This window comes from Micromys minutus (assembly GCF_963924665.1).
Source record: "Micromys minutus genome assembly, chromosome: 13".
In the NCBI taxonomy this organism is placed as follows: domain Eukaryota; kingdom Metazoa; phylum Chordata; class Mammalia; order Rodentia; family Muridae; genus Micromys; species Micromys minutus.
Window position 1 is genome coordinate 50940830 of NC_137982.1, and position 22736 is coordinate 50963565.

The following is a 22736-nucleotide window of genomic DNA, read 5'->3' on the forward strand; positions in this document are numbered from 1 at the left end:
GGTCCTCATTTTTTTTTTCATAGAAGTTTATGAATGAAAGAGCATCAGGAGAAGAAGGAGGGCAGGGGGACGTATCACTAAATAAACTCTGAAGCATCTAGCACAGGGCTTTGCTGTAAGAGGCCTTACACATCCACAGGAGTCTTTACTCTTTTTGTGAGGCAAAGCAGGAAGGAAGGGGAAATCTTAATAAATTAACGTGGAAAAACTGAATGTCCATCTACAAAAGAGTGGCATTGGATTCTTATACCATACATACAGGTAAGCTCAAAATGGAATAAAAACTCAAGGTGAAGCCCCCAGCCCTGGAATTCCTGGTAACAGAGAGGGTAATGATTTCCTGGCAGATACAACAAAAGCTCAAGCTACAAAAGCAAAGGGACAGTGGCAGTAGGGCAAGCATCAAAGCTTCTGCACAGCTGAGGAAGTCATCAACTGAGCAGAGCAAAAGCTAGGGGAATGGGCCAGGCCTGTTCAAATGTTCAGATGCAGAGATCACAACTCAGATATATATATATGGAATCTCATCAAAGAGATACCACAAAACCAGTAACCTGATTACAACCATCACAGGTGTACGTCAAACCTGGAAAGAACACCTCTTATCTTTTGAAATGGCTATTTACAAAAGCGATGAGAGGTAAAGGTTAGCAAAGGTGGCAGGAGCACACATTATGGCACATCGTCAGTCACGTTTATATGTGAAATGTAAAAGTACTAACTACGGGAGGAAAGAGTGTGGGAGGTGGTGTGGGATAAGGAGGTGTCGATCACAGGACACTGAGTTCCAGTTTTGTCAGACAAATGAATCTAGCAATGGAACAGGATGAGGGATATGTGCAATGTCACCGCTTGTCTTGGGGTCTTGACAAGGTTACAGACCATATACAGACAAAAAGTCACTGTGAAGAGAGTATTAAGTTCTGTGAATGAACAGCCATTCCATGTGTGTCCCACAGAGCACTGTAGTGCACCTCCAATATGTGTAATAACTCAGGGAACCGTGAACCTAAAGACTGAAATTCTATCTCTTGGCCTTTCACTCACTGACTCATTTTAATTTTTAGTATATGTGGCAAATCCTCCCGATGAAACAGAGGGAGGAATGCCTTTAACTGCGACTCTCGATGAAAATGTGAAGGTTAATACAGGAGGCCTGAATGGTTTTAAATCATGACAATTACTATGATTTTCAAAAGTAGAGCATAAAACACAGGTCTTAAGAGTCACATTTGTGAAAACCTCTGAGAAAAATAAAACTATGGTGAATGCTCATTATAGTGAAAATTAAACCTGAACAATTAAAAGAGTGAGTCAGAAGGATTTGAGTTCAAGGCCAGCCTGGGCTCTACAGCCAAACTGTTTCAAAGTATATAGCTCCAATTTGTCTAAACCAATATTGAATTTTTGTTTTAGATTTTGCGAAAAAATTTGGAGAAAATTTTGCATCGTGTCAAGCTGGGATATCGAGTTTTTACACACAGGTATGAGCTCTAACATTGGCTCCAGCGATTGTGCACACGTAGAAGCTTGATTCTGGGCTTTCTCTAGACTTACTGAGTAACATTTAAGTAATGTTGAGCTGTAGACTAATTACCATGTTTATGCCATTGTTCTACATATGACTTTAGAAAATTATAATTGTAGTTTTGTAAATTGTAAAATTGTAAGTGGCTAATACGATGTAGGACCAATTAAAATCCACTCTAAAGATTATCTGCTCTATTAAGAATTTAGTGGAAATCTAAAGTAGCTAGTTATGTTTTTGATAACTTCAACGATGAAAATATCTACCCAAGTGGATTGTTTTAAATTGTTAGTTGCAGGTGAAAAAGATACGTGAGTCCTTTTTACATTAAAATTGTGATGGTAGTGAGGCTTAAATTTATAATACTCCTCTTACTAGCTAAAACTCAACTATATCTCAACCTCAGTTTGAATAATAATAATGATAACAATAACAATAGTGATAATAAACGTTGCCGGTTTTCTCAGAAACCCATTATAATCTCATAAATGTTTTCAAGACTGTATCATTTTGGGTTCACTGCCTTTAGACACCTTAACATGTTATAACAATTCTTTCTTTAGTCTATGCTGAAGTGACCACACTAGAAGTTCAGAATTACTTAGAGAATAATACTATATGTCAATTAGCTTTGATTGCTATGAGTTATTACACAACAGAGGCAAGAGCTCTTGCTCTTTTCCTCCTTCCTTCCTAGTTAGGATAAAATACGCCTGAAATTTCACTAGCCTTTTTATTATCTGAGCTGAAATTGTTAGGGACACTATTCAGTGATTTTTGCAAATTGAAATAAATTAAGCCCCCTTTACTCTCTTGTAACACATGATTATCCCGGTAATGAACCCTAATGAATTACACAGAGATGATTGTCTTTCCCTGACCCACATTGTCTTTGTCCCCAATGCTTATTCTAGTGTCTAATGATTCTACCATTGATATTTGAAACCCACTGGCAAGTTTGAACAAAGTTCCAGAGTTTCTTTTCTAAAATTTTCTATTCTTAGCTTTTCTGCCTATTTAACATATGGTTTTAAATAATAAAATATTCCCATTTTCGAGCTTCAGTATAAAATGCATTTCCTGATTATTTTCCTAGAATGTTGTACCTTTGCACGAGATTTGGCACAGTAAGGTCTAACTTTCAAACGATGAGTTTTCTCTTGCAGGATTTAATTGTGATGGGGGCTCCAGGATCGTCATATTGGACTGGCTCCGTCTTTGTCTACAATATAACTACAAACAAGTACAAAGCATTTGTAAACAGAAATAATCAAGTAAAATTCGGAAGCTACTTAGGTACTGTAAAAATTTGACCAGATTAAATTACCCGTGCCTTGGAGATTATATGTGAATCCTATTGGCCAGTAACAATTAGATATATCAGAAACCGTTTCAATTAAGCACAAAGCCAACCAATTTCATTTCATTAACTGTATATCTTATACTGACGTAGGGAATCACAGCTGTCATCCTGTGTTCTTAGGGAGGAACTGTTGAATGCTTACTCTATCTTAGGAAGCTCCCCCTACCCCCAACCAATTCCTTCTGGTTTTCTCCCTTTCTTTTTTCCTTCCTCTCTATCTTTCTTTCTCTCTCTCTCTTTCTTTTCTGTTTTCTAAGACAGAGTCTCACATTGTAGCCCTAGTTGGCCTCTGTTCCGTGAGTGCTAGAATTAAAAGTGTGTGTCACTCCTCCTGGCTCCCTAGGAAGGTTTTAATGCTAACTCTGTATTCATTCATTCATTCACTTAAACACATGTGTTTGAATATATGCATTAACTCTTAAACCAGCAAGTGAAAAACCAATGGATCTGAAAATCATATCCTAGTTAAAGGAGAGCATTGTGAAGGATTTTTCTAAAATTATTATTTTGACTTTTTCCTTGCAGTGGTTTTGTTTTTAAGATTATCTTGGACCGTTTCTCAGAGCTTAACCATTTTTATTGTCCATCTCTCCTCCTCCTCACTGTTGCTATTTCACAGGTCAAGAAAATCCAATTTGACACCTGTGCCTCTACAAAATACAAATTCTGTGACATTGTTTCCATTTATAGTAAAGTACACATGTTCTGCAGAATTTTTGTTTTTTTTGTTTTTTCTTTGCTTGTTTTTGAACAAAGCATAGTCTTATTTGACCCATACATGGGTTTTAAATGTGAACGTTTTGTGTTCAGAAAGGGCACTGATAAAACAAGTAATATATTACTACCACTCCAACAGAACTCCCTGGACATTCCCTCATACGACTGGGCTATGGCTTGAGGTGTTGCAGGAAACATAACCCACTTCATAGTTCTATCTTTATGTGAAGCCTATGCATTAGAAAGACTGCTCGGCACCTCTAAAGATTGTTGTTTGTAAGCTCAGATGTTGCAACTGTAATCCTGGAAGACCGTTGCTAATCATATCACACAGGGAGTAACAGATCAAGTGTCAAGGTCGTATTTTCAATACTGAGAGCTTGGCACTCCAAACCCATACCATTGTGTTTATAATATATGTTTGGATTGCTTAAATGACCATTTCCAGTTAATATAAACACTTTTGAGGTTCTCTGTAAAGCAGTCATTTTGGATAGTTTGGTTACCCCCGGCAAAGAATTAGAAAAGCATAAACCTGCTGTGTCTGATAAGCCTCATGTATTTCTCTCCTTTTCCCAAGGCTACTCAGTCGGAGCTGGTCATTTTCGAAGTCCATATACTACCGAAATCGTGGGAGGAGCCCCTCAACACGAGCAGATAGGAAAAGTAAGACTTTCCTTTGTTCTCTCTGCTTCTTCACAAAGTCTTGAATAAATTATATGAGAGAGTCAAGTGCTACACAGATGCTGTAAAATATGAGATTAAAATGATGAGAAATATATTGCATGAATTGAATCTGTTCAAGATTTATTTATAGCTCTCAAAGAAATTTAGCTAGAAAATTCTAAGAGGAATCATAGAACTTAAATGAGGCCTTGCTAAGAGTAAATTGATAGTATATAGATAACAAATTATAGATAATATAATATGGTAATAAAGTATAATTATCTATAGATGCCCAAAGAATAAATGTATTGGTTACTATTTAATAAGAGGGAGTTGAGGCAGGCGATACTACAATGGTAAGACTAGAAGGAATAGAATAGAATAATTCTAGCTCTAGCTTTTTCTGCTTTGCCACACAAATACTGGGAAATCTTTTTTCCCCACCTTTTTATGTCTCTTCCTATGGGATGCAAAAGTTAGTTTCTGAGAGGAAAGTGTTTCAAGTCAGGCATATCAATATAAATATTAATATTGAATATCATTCTTAAAATTTGTAGTGGTAACAAGTTTATTAAACACTTGATATTTTATGTTTGTGCATTTACATGTTGTAGAGATTGATATTTTGGTTAAACAAATAAATGGTTAATTTTTTAAGAGAAAATATGACGAGAAAGTAAATGTCTTTGAATTCTTCCCCCCCGATTGTAGGCGTATATATTCAGCATTAATGAAAAAGAACTGAACATCTTATATGAAATGAAAGGTAAAAAGGTAAGTACGTTTCTGCCTTTTGGGGTTGCTGAGGGCTTCTGTGAATAGCGCCACGTGTTCTCAGTGCGCATGTGCTTTGCTTTGGAACAGCTTGGCTCCTACTTTGGAGCTTCTGTCTGTGCGGTGGACCTCAACGCAGATGGCTTCTCGGATCTCCTTGTTGGAGCTCCCATGCAGAGCACCGTCAGGGAGGAAGGAAGAGTATTCGTGTACATCAACTCTGGCGTGGTATGACATTCTCGAAGTATAATTCAGACTGAAACTGCTCTTATTTCAGAGTTCCGAGACTACAGATTCTTTTCGAAATTAGCGCGTCCGTGTACTCAAGTGCATGGTCCATGAGCATGCATACTTTATCCACGACATTGTACATATGTGGAGGTCAGAGGAAATTCACGGATCTCTTTCTACTACATATTTCTGGGATCATTCTTGGATCCTGAGACTCATACAGGAAGCACTTTTATTCACTGAGCATTTTCGTCAGGTCAAAGATGCAGTCTTACAGTTATTTGATAGAGCAAAGTCAAATTTGTTCGGCTGTCTGATGCTCTGACAAGGAAACAAAGCATGCCAATGAGTAGCTATTCTAGAAATATGAGATGGAGCACAAGGGGAATCTATGTGCACAGCTTGCAAGAGTTCACTCCAGTAATCAAAATTTCCTTCAGTTTACTTTTCACACAAATATTACTTGAAAGAATGTTTTTTTCAGACACTTCAAAATGGATGTTAGCGTAACTATTGCCTTTATATAATTTAGTAAGTTACAGAATGTCTGTTATTGCGAATACATGAAGCATTCAATGTTTTCAGCTTCTTAACTTGCAAACAGGAATAAGGTGTGTTAATAAAATATTACACACTTCATTTGGATTCGATTCTAAAATAATATGAGATTGGCATCATTTATTCTGAAGTGGCTACATTGTTTAGTTAGGTAATTACTGAGTGTCTTTCGGCTTTAAGTCAGGAGCAGTATTTGGTTCTTTGGTCTGAAAGAGCAGGCTTATAAGAAAGCAGGTCCGTTTCCTAGGACTCAAAGTCTTTTAGTCAAGATTTAGCAAAGTGCATTTGTGACCCTGCTTCCTCACAAATTTCAGAGAATTTAGTAAGTTTTCATTCCCAGTGTCACGCTAAACTCTATATGATGCAAAAGAAAAGGCTTCTAGTCTTAGAGAAAAGGAGTCTCAAAGTTCTGAACACAGAATAGAGGGTTACTGGTTCAGAGGCTCCTGGACTTTCTTTAAACTAAAATATGTTGTCCTCTGGAAAGGGATCTCTCAGACCTCAAACAGCACTACACTGCGCATCTCCCACGTCCCCACTCACAAGTGGCCTTTCTTGTATTTACTCACCCTTAGTCAGCAAGTATCTCTCATTTTCCCCTTGTGGTAAATATCTAGTATATTTCTCTTAACAAGGAAATGTTTTAAAAAATAGTTAAACAGTCAAAAATCATTGCTAAAGTTAAAAAAAAAAAAACATTTCCCCCAGCCCCACTGAAATCTCAGACCATCCAAATATGAAAAGAGATAAGGAATGCTCAGAGAGCAAAAGACGAGTCTGCTCACTAGGCTACTCTTCCCTCTGACTGACCCAGAAGTGCCGCCGTTGAATACTGAGATCAGCTTAGTAGCTGGTTTCCATGTTTTAATCCCACAGTGTGGATTTCTCTTCTTCCCTTTGCATTTTATCTATTTCTAAACTCTCTGGGATGGCACCAGCCACTAAAAAGCATAAGACTTCCCCCTCATTTCCCAGTGCCTGTGCTAACACAGGAGGACACTCATTTCTTCTGTTTACCCTATTGCTTTATGGCCCATCCAAGACCTGGACAGGCAGACACTCCAGAATCATTGTCAATGAACTGAAAGAAAGAAGGTGACGTCATGAAGAACTTGAGTTTTGACCTAATCTATTCAGTGGCCCTCAGGGGTCCCCAGTGAGTGCTTAGTGCCATTCTTGATGACTATGGGATACATGACAGGAGCACCTGCCACTTATTCTCCTGGAACTCTTCTAAATTGGCACCGTCTTGACGTTATATGTCCTGTGTCTTCATTGAAGCCTCGTCTCTCTTCCTTTTGATCATTTCCTGAGAAGCCAGCCCATTTTAATCTTCAGTCTTTGGGTTTAATCCCATGTCATGTAAATGGTAGTGATTACATCTATAAAAATAAATTTAAATTTTTTATTTATTTAGATAAAAAAATAGCCTTAGCGAGAATCTGGAATGGAACATACTACCAAAAAAGCTGAAAATAATCATGGAGGAGTCATTGGAAGGCAGTGTGGTAAAAGGCAGGTGTTAAGTACTTTCAAAGTAGACATGCTTTACTTTGGGCTAAAACTATTCCAATGAAGAAGTAGTATTTGAGAGAGAAGGAAAAAAATAGGAATTTTCTGTTATAAAAGAAAAGGGAAGGACTCTTGGCAGAGCATAGAATGTGTGCTCGTGAAATGAAGAATAGATTTACCTGAGAAAAGGATGAGATCTGTGAGTCCTACATGTAATTTGTTTTTAAAATGTGAGTTTGGAATTATCAGAGCACATTATCACAGCACGATTATACAGTTCATCTTATATACAATAGCAGCTCACCTTTGCCTCCAAAGATGACGGTTGACAAATGCATTGCTGCTTGGATAAGTTTCCAAAGGGCAGCTTAGGTCACATCACCTGGAATCTCGGAGACCTCCCACGGCTTTCTATGGTTTGCTTCAGAAAGAGTGTATTTTCTTTTCAGTCCAATTGCTGTAAAGTTTAACACAGCAAATTGTCTGTTGTTGCCCTGTTCATTATATATGTTTGTTCACTAATAAGTATGTGGCTGATATGAACATATGTCTCTAACTCACACATGTAGCTGTTTTGCTGGTAATTTTGTCTGCACATCACAACCACACCTTCCTTGCAGTAACCACCTTGAATACTCCTTTGTGACGTCTCTCTCAGACCGTCTTTTCTTCCTGCCCCTTATTGAAATTCCTTCCTTGCTTCAGTTAGAATTATTTTTCTTCTCATTCATGCAAAGCAATTTGTACTTGTAAGTCACACACATATTTGTATAAAGCCCACCTTTATACAAATCCTGGAGGAAACAGAGTGATATATACACATACATACATACATACATACATACACATGTGTGTGCATACATACATACATACATACATATGTGTGTGTGTGTATGTGAGTGTGTGTGTGTATGTGAGTGTGTGTGAGTGTGTGTGTGTGAGTGTGTATGTGTTTGTGTGTGTGTGTGTATGTGAGTGTGTGTGTATGAGTGTGTATGTGTTTGTGTGTGTGTGTGTGTGTATGATTCTCCTTGGCCCCTTCCACTGGTTCACTCTGCCCAGTGCATTGTTAGCAAGAGCTCAATAAATGTTTGCTAAATTGAATTATCAAAATGATTTATTGGATTTTCAAAGCTAGGGATCATAAGTTCGACAATTCCCCATGTCCTCTGAGCTCTAATCATGCTATTATATATGTTGACTTAATAAATATTTATTGAATTGAACTGGGATGTGTGTACTGAGGTTCTATCTGTGCTTCAACGCAGTAGAAAAATCCATATCCAATTACAGCAGTAAATCACGTGTCAAATTGTCGGGCGGTTTTATAATGACACCTTTCTTTCCATCGCTATCCAGGGAGCTGTGATGGTTGAAATGGAAAGAGTGCTCATTGGGAGAGACACATATGCTGCAAGATTTGGGGAATCTATAGCGAATCTCGGTGACATTGACAATGATGGCTTTGAAGGTAATTAAAAATCTCTAATTTGGTTTTTAATTTCCACCTTTAAAATAGTTCAAGGAAGCAAATGTGACTGTAGTTTTGCGCTGTTTGCTTTTTTGTTGAAAGGAGGACCAGAATGTGTGTCAACTAGATTTTGATTTTATTGATTTTTATCATGCTTAATTACAGGGGAACATTCAAATCATCTTATTGGTTCTTAAGGTGCCACTGATTATAAGTAGCATCGTTCTTAACTCGTCTTTAAAATGATGCCTGTCAACATTTGATGTCCATCATTTTTCTGTTTTAAGAAAATCCTGATATTAGAAAGAAAATATGAAGGGTCTATCACATTGGACTGTGCTATTTAACTAGTGGTACCATCCAGAAACTGACCAAATCCTACCGAATGTGTTGGTGATGATGGAGCATGGTCTGTTGGCCCTGCTATGCCAGGAACACTGTGTGGAGCTGCTTTGCTATAGGATCTGGAAGGGGCCCAGCGGGGGCATTGGCGAGGGGCAGCTGTAAGAACCAGAGTACTGGCTATTAACCAACTGATCTTGAAGCGTTTACATGATTAAATCAATGGCACTGTCTTAGCCATGCTTTGTTCCCTGGACATCAGGCTTTCTTCCTCTACAACTATTCCCTCTCAGCACACTACTAGTAGTTAACTGATCCCATGAAACGTAGGGCAGATATGTGTGAAGGGAGAGTGTCCAGTTTCCCAGAGTGCAACAACTTCCTACAACTCAGGAAGTAAGTTTTTAATATTTATCTTCACGGCTTGAAATTGTAGCTTCTTGATACTGTCACTAATAATTAAAATATGGTTTGTATTAAGTAGCAGCTAAAATTACCACTGTGGCTGTGAAAAAAATTCAGATAGTTGGTGATATCATGAAAATAAACTTTCCATTCATTACATATCAGTTGAAGTAATTAAAAACATCGCATACTGTTAAATGCATTAATATTTCTTCTGTAGACTCATGTGGTATAAGTAGGGTGCGTTCTTGTAGCTATGGAATGTTATTTTTCTCCTTCATGCATGTTCCATGTATTTACATCCCTGAAGCAATAAGATGAGTCAGCTTGTTTGTTGTTTTTGGGTTGTTTCTTCCCATGAGATTATAATGTTTTCATCCCAGTGTCATAAATTCAACATTAATCGCAATGAATTCATTCTGTCATTATTTTACAAAACAAGACATTTCCCTAAATTTAATTTGTATGTGTGTGATTACTAATTAACACCACCGGGAGAAGAATTGACTAGGATGCCATTTTAAAGTCATAGAAAGGTCTCAAAGTTCAAAGCTAAGATTCTTGTGGTCATACAATCTCCTGCTATAACATGCCAGATGTTGTGATATGCAGTTGATGTGTTGGATCTTTTCATACCAAGCATGTTTGTCTCCATGTGCTCTCATTTCATGAATGGGGAGTCAAGGCACATAGGTTAAACACTAGGGATATACAGAGTAGGGGGCACAGCAAGCTGAGGTGGGTCTAGAGGTATATCTACAGCCCCTGTATGCTTACCCATTGAGAGTGTGCTGCTAAACTACCCACTCTGTTATTTTCCACGTACAGACTATTATGCATAATCCTGAAGACGATGATAGTAGTCACCCCCCCCCCAAGAATGATTGTTTTTCCTTATAGGAGGGAGTTTTCATATTATGTCATATGCATTCAGAATTATGAACTCTGTACATCAAGCGTTTCTAATATTCCCACTATTTAAATCCAACAGATATTGCTATTGGTGCACCACAGGAAGATGACTTGCGAGGTGCTGTCTACATTTACAATGGCCGAGAAGATGGAATCTCCTCCACCTACTCCCAGGTAAGATACTCTTCAATCGTCCGCAGGAGCACTGGGGATTAAAGTACCCTCATTATTCGACTGGTAATGTGGACTTGTTTTCTCTCTAGTAGTTAACATTTTCATTTCACCCAATGATATGGCGAAATGGTCTTCTTTTAACCCTCAAAACCATTTTCTTTAAGCCTTTTATTTCTACTAGATTTCCAACCCATCTTTATTCCTGTTTTTATGTGCGATAACACGTGTGTTCTCAAGGCAATGGGTATCCTCTTCCAAGTTGGCCCCCTTGGACATCCATTGTTCTTTCTTGCTGATAACGCTTTATGCTTTACAGAGCTAGCTCAGGAAGTGCAATGCATTTATAAGACCATGTTTCTTTATGTGTAATAGTTAAACTAACACCATCTCAATACAATTTTATGACAAAACTATCATTTCAGCTCTATATTTTGATGACTCGGGATATTTCAGTGTAGAAAAGGCCTACATTCTGAGAAGAAAAGTTTTTCCAAAAATTTACTAGCTAACATTTCTGGTGAGACCAAAAGTGGGCAAATCACCCTCTAAATTTCATGTAAAATTTAGATATATGTCAAGTCAAAGATGCTGATTTTTTTCTTACTGTGAATAGCACCCACATATTTCTAATTCAGTGTCTGGACATGAAATTAAATTAGTGGAACAGACTGAGGTGTGGACTGTTCTTCAATGGGAAGGAGCAATTTGTCAAAACAAGTCAGTTTTAATCAGGCATCTGAAGAATAAAAAGTGATAAATAATAATAAATGACTTATTTTCCAAAATCTCTGTTCATTTATTAATGTTGATTATAAAAGTAAATATAGAACTTGAAAAAAATTCAAAGACATGAAATAAGTAATTGTTTTGGAAACCCTAAAAATTATTCTGTAAAATATTGCCCTTTTCACAACATAAAGTGTTAGTAACAAAATAGATTTCAGTTTTTTTTTTAAAGGTGGGAAATTTTACCGCTTTTGAAGTGTTTGATTTATCTAGAATGCATTTTCTTAGTCAATGTGCTAAGGCAAGCCTGAGAAGACCCATTATTTAACTAAGCTAAAATCTTGGAAATATTAGGTATTCAGCAACTTTCCCATCAAAATCACACACACACACACACACACACACACACACACACACTCACACACACACACACACACACACACACACACACACACACACACTCACTCACACAGACCCTTTCTTTATTCTTCCCAGAGAATTGAAGGACGTCAAATCAGCAAATCACTAAGGATGTTTGGACAATCTATCTCAGGACAAATTGATGCTGACAACAATGGATATATTGGTGAGTAGATGTGTCCATTTTCAGGACTGGGAGGAAAGAGCTCTTTTGTGTCACGCTGCTTCAGTGTAAACATGAAAAACCGATGTGAAGGACTTCAGGTTACTGTAATTGTGTTCTTGGGGAAAAAAAAAAAGAAGTGCCTAAGAAATCAATCAAACATGATGAAAAGCAAGGAGAAATCTGTTTTGAAAAACGTGAAAGAAGCCTTCTGGAAGAATGCTTCCAGCCCAAATCTTTACATCTTGTTTGGCGGCCCTGTTACAAGCCTGTAGCATGCGGTTCCTTTGCTTTCTTGTAGAAAGATTGCTGCTGCTCCTTCTGAGTAAGAACATTCACATAAATGGTGGAAATGGGTCTAAGGATGCTGGCACGCCCTTCCTAATTATATTTCTGTAAATGCTATTCTGATACCGTTGAAATGTGATTTGCAGTTTAGTATTTGTAGCTGCATGGTAATTCTCTTTAACTAAGAGGGATCGTTAATCTACCCTGTTGCTTTTTTTTTTTTTAATTCTGCAGATGTAGCGGTTGGTGCATTTCAGTCTGATTCTGCAGTGTTGCTAAGGTGAGGTTGATGTGTGTTGCACTCCTTAATGACAGTTGGGCCCAATTGTAGAGAGTAGGTGGTAGGTTTCAAAAGTGATGGCTTTGGTGGTGAACCTTTTGGCATCCTGAAGTTTTATTATTAAACTTTGGGGTATGTTTCTCACCTTGCAGAGATATAATTAAACAGACCATCAGATAAAGCTAATGGTTTTATATATTTCAGTGAAAACTTCTCTTAATCTGTACACAAAATATAATCAAGCATGTACAATATTACCAAGTAAGCATTTTAATGGCATTACTTGTTTGTTGGGAACAAATGTAATTACTCTCTTTAAGGTAAGATTATTTTATAACTAATATTAATAATCTTATTGCCTTCTTAGGACAAGGCCTGTAGTGATTGTTGAAGCATCTTTAATCCATCCTGAGTCAGTAAATAGGACAAAATTTGACTGTACTGAAAATGGTCTTCCGTCTGTGTGCATGGATCTTACAATGTGTTTCTCATATAAGGGCAAAGAGGTTCCAGGCTACATCGGTAAGCACACCCCACAGAACAAATGACACTCGAGTGTAACTCACCCTTTACTCCAGGAGTCAATTGTGTGCCCTCATTGACCACTGTCATGAGCGTGTGACATTTCTTTAGAGCAGAATAGAATAATCCTTTGATGTGCACCTCTTGTCTGTCTTTTTCCTTCCCAGGTTGTTCTAACCAGTATATAGTGCACAAAGAAGTGCCAGTGCACATCTCAAGAGGCAGAGCTAACTTGCTGCATTAATTTAAGGTGAACCCTCTGAGCCTAAGCTGTGAAATCTTCAGAATCAAAAGAGGGCAGGCACCACAGCTCCTCTGTTTTACAGGGATCCTTTTGAAATGCTTTTTTTTATTGTTATTACTGCCTTTTAAACAGTAACAGAGATGGGACATGGAGCCTCAGGGCTGCCATGCAGGTATTACACCACTGAACTACACCCTCAATGCTACTGAGCCCATAAAACCTGGAGCTAGCCTAGGTATGGAGGAGTCAGAGGCACAGGGTTGTTTTCTAACATACATGCTTTCCTATTTGAATAATTAAAGATGTTTTTCTGGAGGCTAGACACGGATTTGGTGTATGTAATGTGTGGCCACCCTCAGCTCTGAGAATTGCTCATTTCCCACTCATAGGGAACTCATCAATTGCCTGCCACAGAGAATATGGCATTGGTGGGGATTAATTAACATCCAAGAGGGTAGTTAATTCTAACAGTGTGTGTGTGTGTGTGTGTGTGTGTGTGTGTGTGTGTGTGTGTGTGTGTGAGAGAGAGAGAGAGAGAGAGAGAGAGAGAGAGAGAGAGAGAGAGAGAGACCACAATCATACATATACCTGGGATTATCATCGTTTGGATATTGATCATGTGTGGAATTGACTGTGCAGCCTCATAGACTGCTGTTATGTAAAGATCACAGAGGCTGCCAATTACTTATGGGGCCAAACTTTTGATGTGTAATAGAAGTTCCAGTGTGAACAATTTTGTTACATAATGGGCAGAATGAACCCAGCATCTGCACTTCGAGACTCATTTTTAATAATGCTCTTGAAGAGCCCTGGCTGGAGCTGAAGTAATAAAGAGATGGGCAAGCCCTCATCTGGTTATTGGCACCTGGGGAGTGTGACCCCAGAGTGAATTACACATTAGCATAGACAAGCACATGGCTTATCTGAAAGATACACACCAGCGGATGTGCTGTCTCCTTATTCTTCCAACTCCATTGAACCAGAGGTTTCTCATTGTCTGAAAACGAGTATATGAAACGTAAATTATCACAGGCTTTAGAAGTGTCATCAGATGACTCTGGTAAAAATAACCCACATGGTAGATTTGCTCAGTGAAGCCATTATGTTCTGCCTCTTGATGGGAACACGTTTGTAGTCCCTCCTTCTTTACCTTTGCTTTGGACTTAGGGATAAATTTGAAGACGGTTACTTCAGGTGCAACTCTCTCTTGCTCTCTAGGTAATTAAATTACAATTATTGGAATTTTGAATTCAGTGGATTCAGACTTTATTTCTAAATTAAGTGATGGTTGAAAGATTTATTTTAAAATGAATGTAAGAATAACAGGATTTATACATTTGTTGTGTGCAAAATACCTTCAAAACAGTAAATTTCTTTTAAAATGTAAATGAATTTTATAGGAATTATATATTTAAAAAATTTTTTTACTTATACATCCTTACCCCCATGCAGTGAGAACAACTCAGGGGGAGGACTGCTCTTAAGTCACTTTGTAAAGAGCCTTGAGAGTCAGGAAATGAGTATTGATTCCTTGCTACAATCTGCCTTGATGATTTTATGGCTTTTACAATCCCCCCCCTTATTCTTTTCTGATCTGAGGATCTTGCTTTTCAGCTAAATATTAACTATGCCAGGTTTTAAACACTCCTCCAAACCATTAGAATATTTGAGAGAACAATTATATAATTTTCATTTTGCACAGATTAATTAATTAATTAATCAAACCATGAGCAGTGACATCATAAAGAATGAGTAATTGGCAATAGGACTGAATTTTGTAAACCATTTTACCAATGACCTGTATGTTCATTTTATTTATTTTCTAAATGACAAACAAACAATTTATTGGCCTCTTTCATCATGGTGCTTTGTCAGAACAATAGAAAATAATGAAGGTAACAGCCCATTTTTATATGGCCTTTGAAAACTTCCTGTTTTTATTTCATCTCCACAGCAATCTTGTTTTCAACCGACTTTTGAGTTCCGTGAGACAGAAAAGTTACCTTGTCATCATGACTATCAGAGTTGACTTGATGAGCAGTGATTTGTCAGGCATCTCATTGATTTTTATCTTGAATCTCTCTTGTGGATGCCTTTTCCCATCAAAGATTGAAGAGAACTATAAAATCTAAGTTAAGGTTCAAATGCCACAGCAAATGCTCTCATGTGTCCAAAATCTAGTTAGTGACAAAGCTGAGACGATCAGCCCCTCAGGTCTGCATGACATTATTTTCTGATATTTTCCACTGATATGTGTGCTGTTGTAATTTTTGTAAGTAAAATATTGATGTTGTGTCTGACTAACAGGTAATTAATGATCATGCATTCTTTTTTTATCATCTTATTGGATATTCCCTGACATTTTATAAAGGAAAATTAAGTAAAAGTATTAAGCTTTCAAATACGAAACACAAAATTAAGGGACCTGTACTGTATTTGACATTAATCATGTATCACACAAGTCATCTGTCACACCAGGTAGATTGATCCTTGAGGGATACTGAAGCTCAGGGCTCTAGCTACACTTTTGCCATTGGCTGATATGGAGACAAATGAGACTCCAAAGACTTGTACTGTTGGAAATGATTCGATGTCCTGGTTTTCACATTCTTATATGTGAAAAATTTAAGCAAACAGCTAAAGATGTTAATCAAGAAAACTGAGAAAGAAGATGATAATTTATTTTATTAAAAATAATTTTAAAGAATTTTTTTCATACTTCAGTTTAACTGTTTAACATTGGTCTAAGGAAAGAGCTTGGGGGTGTTTCTTGGTTGGCATGTAACTTAATACCTCCGGTCCTTAAGGATGGATGGTAGCCATGATTCTTTCTCTGTTTTTGCAGTTTTGTTTTACAATGTGAGCTTGGATGTGCACAGGAAGGCAGAGTCTCCGTCAAGATTTTATTTCTTCTCCAATGGGACTTCGGACATGATTTCACGAAGCATACGAGTTTCCAGAAGTGGAGAGAAATGTAGGACACACCAGGCGTTCATGCGGGTAAAGGAAACTACTCACTGTGACACATAGGCATCCCATGGTTGGCACATTAACAACTCACTGTGTGTTTATGGATTGTTAGCTTCCTGTCCTGGTTAAAACATTAAGCAGTATCAGCCTGGAGGATGCAAAGACCACTTTTGGATGTGTCTTTGCTTTCAGAGACTTGCCTTTCCCTCCTCTGATTACTATTACCCCTGCTCCTCTACCCACTTGGTCGGAAATGAACCTGTCATTTTGCAGAGCCTCAGATCTTTTCTATGACGTGTTAGTTTGCTTTTCATGACCTCAGCTAGGCAGAAGCCAGCCCAATTGTATTTGGATTATTTGTCCCTGCTGCATCTTGTTGGGGTGACAAGGGGAGCTTGTACAGTTAAGGCTTAGTAAGGCTCATTTGTGGGCCAGGATGACAGCTCTCATGATGGTTTGGGGGTGGATAATCCTGCCAAATCACAGTGAATTTCGTGTCTCTTTTATTAAAACACTCATTCCGAAACCGAGCATCATGCTCCTCTCATTGGTTAAACTTTAGCATATGAAGCTGTGCCAGGGTGTTTTTTGTTGTTGTTGTTGTTGTTTGTTTGTTTTGGTTTGGTTTTTTGTTTTGTTTTTTGTTTTTTTTTTTTGTTTTGTTTTGTTTTTGTTTCATTATGGAAGCATGTATTTCATCAGAAAACCTGTTGTCACTAGAAAGCCAAACTGTTCCCAGGAGCCCTTTCTGGAACTGGAAATAGTAGATTCATCTTAGAACTTAACATTCCCTAAGATACTTATTCCAGGAAAGGCAAACCGCCATCAGTACTGGTGTTTTAACTTAGTCAATTACAGAGAGAAAGACTGAGGCCATTTTCAGGGCAACATGAAGACCAGCCTTAGATGATCTCAAGGAAGCAGGTTGTGTTTAAGCTACAAATATAGCAGCAAACTGAGTTTGTCTCATTTTGTCCTGTTCCCTGGCATCGTTCCTATGAACAAAGGACCAGATCATCCAAATCGTACATTTTCTTCAGAGCACTTTTGGAGCAGAATTAGAGTTTAGCAGAGGATTCCATTATCTATTTCTTGTATCCACTCAGAGTTACCATGGCTTTTATGATAATGGGGTGCAATGTTGATGTTGGGCCCTGTCATCAATTTACCACCACCACCACCAACAACAACACCATCATCATCATCATTATTATTTCGAGGCCGGAGAGCATTGGCAGTGGACTAGGCAGACTCTGAAGCATTTAATTGCATTCTGCATCTTCCTACACTATAGCAAACATTTTGTCACAGTATCTAGGGATGTGATGGGATACACACTGCATGGGGCTTTAAAAAGCCACTTTTTGCTCTTTTTTTTTTTTTACTTTTCTAAGTTACATAACCAACTTCAATCTTCATTTTCAGCAAACCCAGTGAACCACCAAAGCAAAAGCTTTGAGTTCTGCCAATGAGTTGTAGCCATTACTTCAGAAGGGAGTATAAGCGTGAAGAATTGCTGTCTCCCACTCTGCCTGTCTGGTTGCCTACACCATTAGGAAAGATTAGCATTCTCTGTCTCTCTGTTTCTCTGTCTCTGTCTCTCTGTCTCTCTCTGTCTCTGTCTCTGTCCCTGTCTCTCTGTCTCTGTCTTTCTCTGTGTGTCACCGTCTCTGTCTCTCTCTCCCTGATGAAACAGAGAAGAAGATGGACAGTGGCCAGGTTGTCTGGCTAGTTCTTCTGTTCTTCAAAGATGTCCAGTATCAAAATGTATGTATTTGACTCAGAGCACCTCAAAATTAAATGTGATGATACTTCTTGATATAATATTCAAGGTCACTGGTGAGGTAGCTCAACTTGCTAATCTTGTTGATCTTCCTAAGGACAGAGTTTCGTTCCCAACACATGTTAGTCAGCTCATAACTTTCCATAAGTCCAGTTCCAGGAGTCTGACCTTTTATGGCCTTCCATGACCCACACATAAGTCTCTCCCCCTACCCTACTTCTTTCTCTCTCTCATACACACACACACACACACACACACACACACACACACACACACGCACATGCACACACACCGATACATGTACACATGCACACACACACATGAATATATGAATAAAAATCAAATCTTCAGTGTTTTCAGGCTCAGGACACCCAGCATTCAGAGGGCTCCCTACTAGAGGACACCAGTCAAATCTCAATGTTCTCTTTCACTAAGTTCTCTGGGTGCCACTGGGTGTTTATTAAATATAGTGTGTCAGATTCTGTTTGAGACACACTATCAGTGAATAAAAGGTAGCAAGTTTAGTTTCTAGGCTAGTGGTAAAAGTCAGAAGCATGCTGAGAAAGAAACCTTCAGCATCCCAGCAGATTATACAGATAAGGGAAACCGTGGAAAGGGGAGCAGAGTTCAGGAGAGACTCAGATAAGATGCAGTATACATCAGAGTAGTGAATATTTAGAAGGTGGCATCTAAGTAAAGACAGAGGAATGGGGATTTTTTCATATGCAAAAACTGCAAGGCAGTGACCCATAAGTTCAACATACAGCAGCAATACATGGAAGACTTCTCAAACAGCCTGCTGCACTATTGCTAGAGCCATCGACTGCATGGGTTTATAGAAGCTAGGAAGATCTGCTATTTGGTCAAGTTCCTGCATGGTACATGTGGGACTGGCTCAGGAACCATATTCTGAGAGTCTCAGATATAGGAGCAGAAGGTTCTGAGAGCTAGGTTTAAAATGCTTCAGGACAAAGAAGGTGACAGATGGTTTTAGGGGACAATGGAGAGCTGAGGTTGACTAGCAAAATGAAGATTGGGATTGGGGGAGGGGTGGGGATACTGGCAGACAGACCTGACAGGATCTGTGAGTTTTTCTTTAGTGAGGTGGAGATTTATGGCAGAGATTTGAGCAGAGTGTCTATGACTTCAGTATGAAAAGCACTCTGGCTGCTGAGAAGAGTGTTGATGGATCATAGGCTGCAAGCGTTGACACAGAAGAGAGTCCCACCATGACCAAGGTCAGAGCAATGTTTCCATCGGAGCTGACTGAAGACAGATTCTCTGCTGTTAACTAACAGACACTATATCAGACACGGAAGGACAGTCACCAAGATGAGTACAGAGTGCTTAACCCAAGCAATTTATAGGAATCATCATTCCTATAAATTCAGACAAAGAAAAGGAAAAGTACTGACAAAGAAACCCAACTTTTACTTGGGACATTTGCTTGTTTAGTTGTGAACTTGCTGAGATGGAAACATAGTTAAATTCTCAAACAAGTGTCAGTTAATCATTGTCATATACTAATCAATACTTAGAGAAGGGCAACAGAAATGCCTGTCAGCACCAATATTCTGAGATCCAGTGATTCGGTGCCTTACAAGTAGACTTGTGTGGTTGCTGAGGCATGGGAAAAACAAAAATCACATGGAAATGATTGAGAAAAAAGGTTTTTTAGGGCCTGGTGAAAAATTGTGTGTGTTTGTGTGTGTGTGTGTGTGTGTGTGTGTGTGTGTGTGTGTCTGTGTGTCTGTGTGTGTGTGATTGTATTTCTCAGAATATACTAACTATCAAAGATTTTTACACTTTACAGAAATGATTTGTATGACATATAAACCATATATCAATAAAGGCATTATTTTTAAAAACATCTAGTAGGCCTCTCCAGTGCTAGTAACATGTCCCTCCTCCCTCTGTCTGGTCCATGCATGTGTGAGAATAATTATCCCCACACATACATGTGGGTTCATGGTTGACAGACTGTGATAGAGGTGCTGTCGAAGCATTGTGTCTTTCAATTTTTTGTATGCACAATGGATGAATTAGTAAATATCTTCAAATCTTTATGCCTGAATAACTTCATATTTTGACCAGCTCTATTTATTTTCCCAGTAATTAAGTGCAAAAGAGAATGTGGATTTACAGCTTAGTTCTCAACTTGGAAAGTTCTATAAAAGAGAAAGAGTACAAATTTTGACTAATTTTAGGCACAAATAATCTGCATTCTTGTGGTTACCATTTTATGAAACTTCATATAAAAACATGGCATAAAAATTTCATCATGTTTAATATAATGGCATATGTCATAAATATACTTCTAATCAAATTCATGTTTTTCCTCTCAAATACTCTGTCACTCTAAGACAGTTTTAATATTTTAGCTTCTGTCTTTAGGTAGAACTGATTAAGTTAAACAAGTGTGGGGTTTTTTTTTTCTACAAAAGCACATGTACATTCCATATACTATGAGAAAAGCATAATTAATGGGTAATTGGGATAATGAAAGTAATGTACACCAGATGTAGAGAAGACCTCGTGGAAAATTAGTATGAATTAGATGCCATGTGATTTGGTCAAAGCAAGCTTGTGAAGAAGAATTAATACAGTGGACATGTGGAGGGACACTCAGTGGTTGTCAAGTTCCTATGCCCAGGGAATAATTTAATCAAGTTTGCTATTGTAATACTCAGGCTTCAAGCTGTTCCATTTCCACAAGTTGATAACTTGGGATTTAGGTTTTGATTTGCAGCATTCCGATATGGTCAAGGTTTCCTGTTGAGATGATCATTTACCAAGTAATTTAATAAAGAACATCTGGAGATAAAAGAATAAAAATGTAATCTAGTATCTTGAACACCATAGCTCAGGCTCCAGCTCTTTCAGGTGCCAGTGGTCACTATAAATCTAAGAGCCACCACAACACTGTTTTCTACTTAATGTTCTCTGAGGGACAAAAAGTCCCACTTTTCTATGCCTCCAAGTGTTTCTTAGCATTTGTTAGCCTAAATCTCGGTGCTTGATTGGCTGACTTATATAGTTCATTTGAAATTGTGTGTGTCTGTGTGTGAGTGTGTGTGTGTGTGTGTGTGTGTGTGTGTGTGAGTGTGAGTGTGTGTGAGTGTGTGTGTGTGTGTGTGTGTGTGTACACATACATACACACAATTATAACATCTAGGCATTCTGCATACAACATGTATGACCATCCCAACAATGTCTAGATCTCCCCACTATCCTTGCTTTTGTCATTTTCAGGTAATGTAACAAGACAAACACAGAGTAAATAACCAGGCTAGTGTTGCCCAGGTAGTGACTGCCCTGTTATGGAGTCTTTAGCTTCTAGTCTTCTCCATTTTAGAGAAGAGGTAGTTTAAGTAGTTTATTTAACAAAGCAAATCAAAGCATTTACTCCAAAGACAGATTGGAGGAAGTTTCCCCAGAGTTTCTCAAAGGTACCAAGAGTAACTTTTCTACAATCACACATCGTGGTAGACCAGAAATGCCACCCAAGACCTTCTAAATCTTCCCATGATCTTTTAAAAGCCCCTATTCAAAACCAAAGCCATAATGTAAATGACATTATAATGAAGCCAAGAGCCTTTCACAATAAGAACTCTTCATTAGCACGTGTACAGGAAAATGCACTGGAACCCCATTTCTATACATTAAAAATGCCCTAGCTCTATCACCAAGGACATTTCACCAAGTGGTATTTTAATGTAAGGAGGCATAGCAGCTATACGTCACACATCTGGATCCTGTTGATTGTCTGTTCATTTTTTTTTTTTTTTTTTAATTGAGACTTGATCATGAAAGCTGGGGCCATGGTTTGCCTACTTCTTCCGGTTTTACAAACAGGAGTTCTGCCTCTCAGATTCTACCCAACAGACTCAAAATTTAAACACCTGTTTTCTGCCTTTATACTAGGTATGTTTAAGCGTGATGTATGAATATCCATTGTGTGAATAGAAAAAGAAACAGTTGTATTCTATCTACTTATAATTATGAAAAGGGTGTTGAATAAACACAATCTTTTGTTTAGTATGTGCCACCTTTATAAATCCATTAGACTGATTTTCTTATGTGAATAACAGAGCAATAATCTGTAATAGATTTGTCCTACCCATTAAGAATTATTGATTGCTAGCTCATGAAAACCAAGTCTTTTAATTTCCCTTTAAAAAGTAATCTTCAAGCCATGTTCCAATAGTGAAATGACCTGGACCACTGATGTGACTACTCCGTAGGAGAGTTGTAACTCCTCCCCGAGGATTCTAGTATCGCTTAGTGTGAGGAGGCAAGGAAGCCACGAGAGAAGGTGTAAAGCGCAGGTGAAGTCGGGAGTGACGTATATTGCTTGTATGGGCAGAGCCATGCTAAGGACTCAATGCCTCTGAACTATAGGAAGGTCAAAGATTTTCTCACATATCTCAGGCTCAGAACTGGCAAAGCCACCCTCTTTTCTAAGTGCAATTGTTGGTGGTGTGGGCAAGCATGAGTATTTATGAACAATTGGTCCGTGTGCATAAAAACTAGCAAAAGCAGCTTTCTCATTTTGGATGTTTGTAGACTGAGACTTCCGGCTCATAGAGACCTCTTATAAGAGTAGCTAACCCCTGTATAATACATGGTAAATGCATGGAGCTTCCCAATTATTAAGTAGTTGACTTTACTCAATCAGAATGTCCAC

The 22736-nt window shown here is 38.2% G+C and overlaps 1 protein-coding gene across 1 annotated transcript in view; it reads left to right on the top strand.

Annotated features, from left to right (window-relative positions):
- Positions 1-22736, top strand: part of ITGA4 (integrin subunit alpha 4) — a gene marked incomplete at its 5' end in the record, with an annotated part of 72506 nt that overhangs the window by 19292 nt on the left and 30478 nt on the right. Inside the window, 11 exons of the mRNA XM_080928197.1 lie at positions 1417-1484; positions 2695-2824; positions 4189-4274; positions 4986-5048; positions 5139-5276; positions 8709-8820; positions 10559-10653; positions 11875-11965; positions 12485-12530; positions 12898-13052; positions 16142-16296. Of these exons, the coding sequence (XP_080784323.1) occupies positions 1417-1484; positions 2695-2824; positions 4189-4274; positions 4986-5048; positions 5139-5276; positions 8709-8820; positions 10559-10653; positions 11875-11965; positions 12485-12530; positions 12898-13052; positions 16142-16296 (1139 nt within the window). The remainder of the gene's footprint in view (positions 1-1416; positions 1485-2694; positions 2825-4188; positions 4275-4985; positions 5049-5138; positions 5277-8708; positions 8821-10558; positions 10654-11874; positions 11966-12484; positions 12531-12897; positions 13053-16141; positions 16297-22736) is intronic.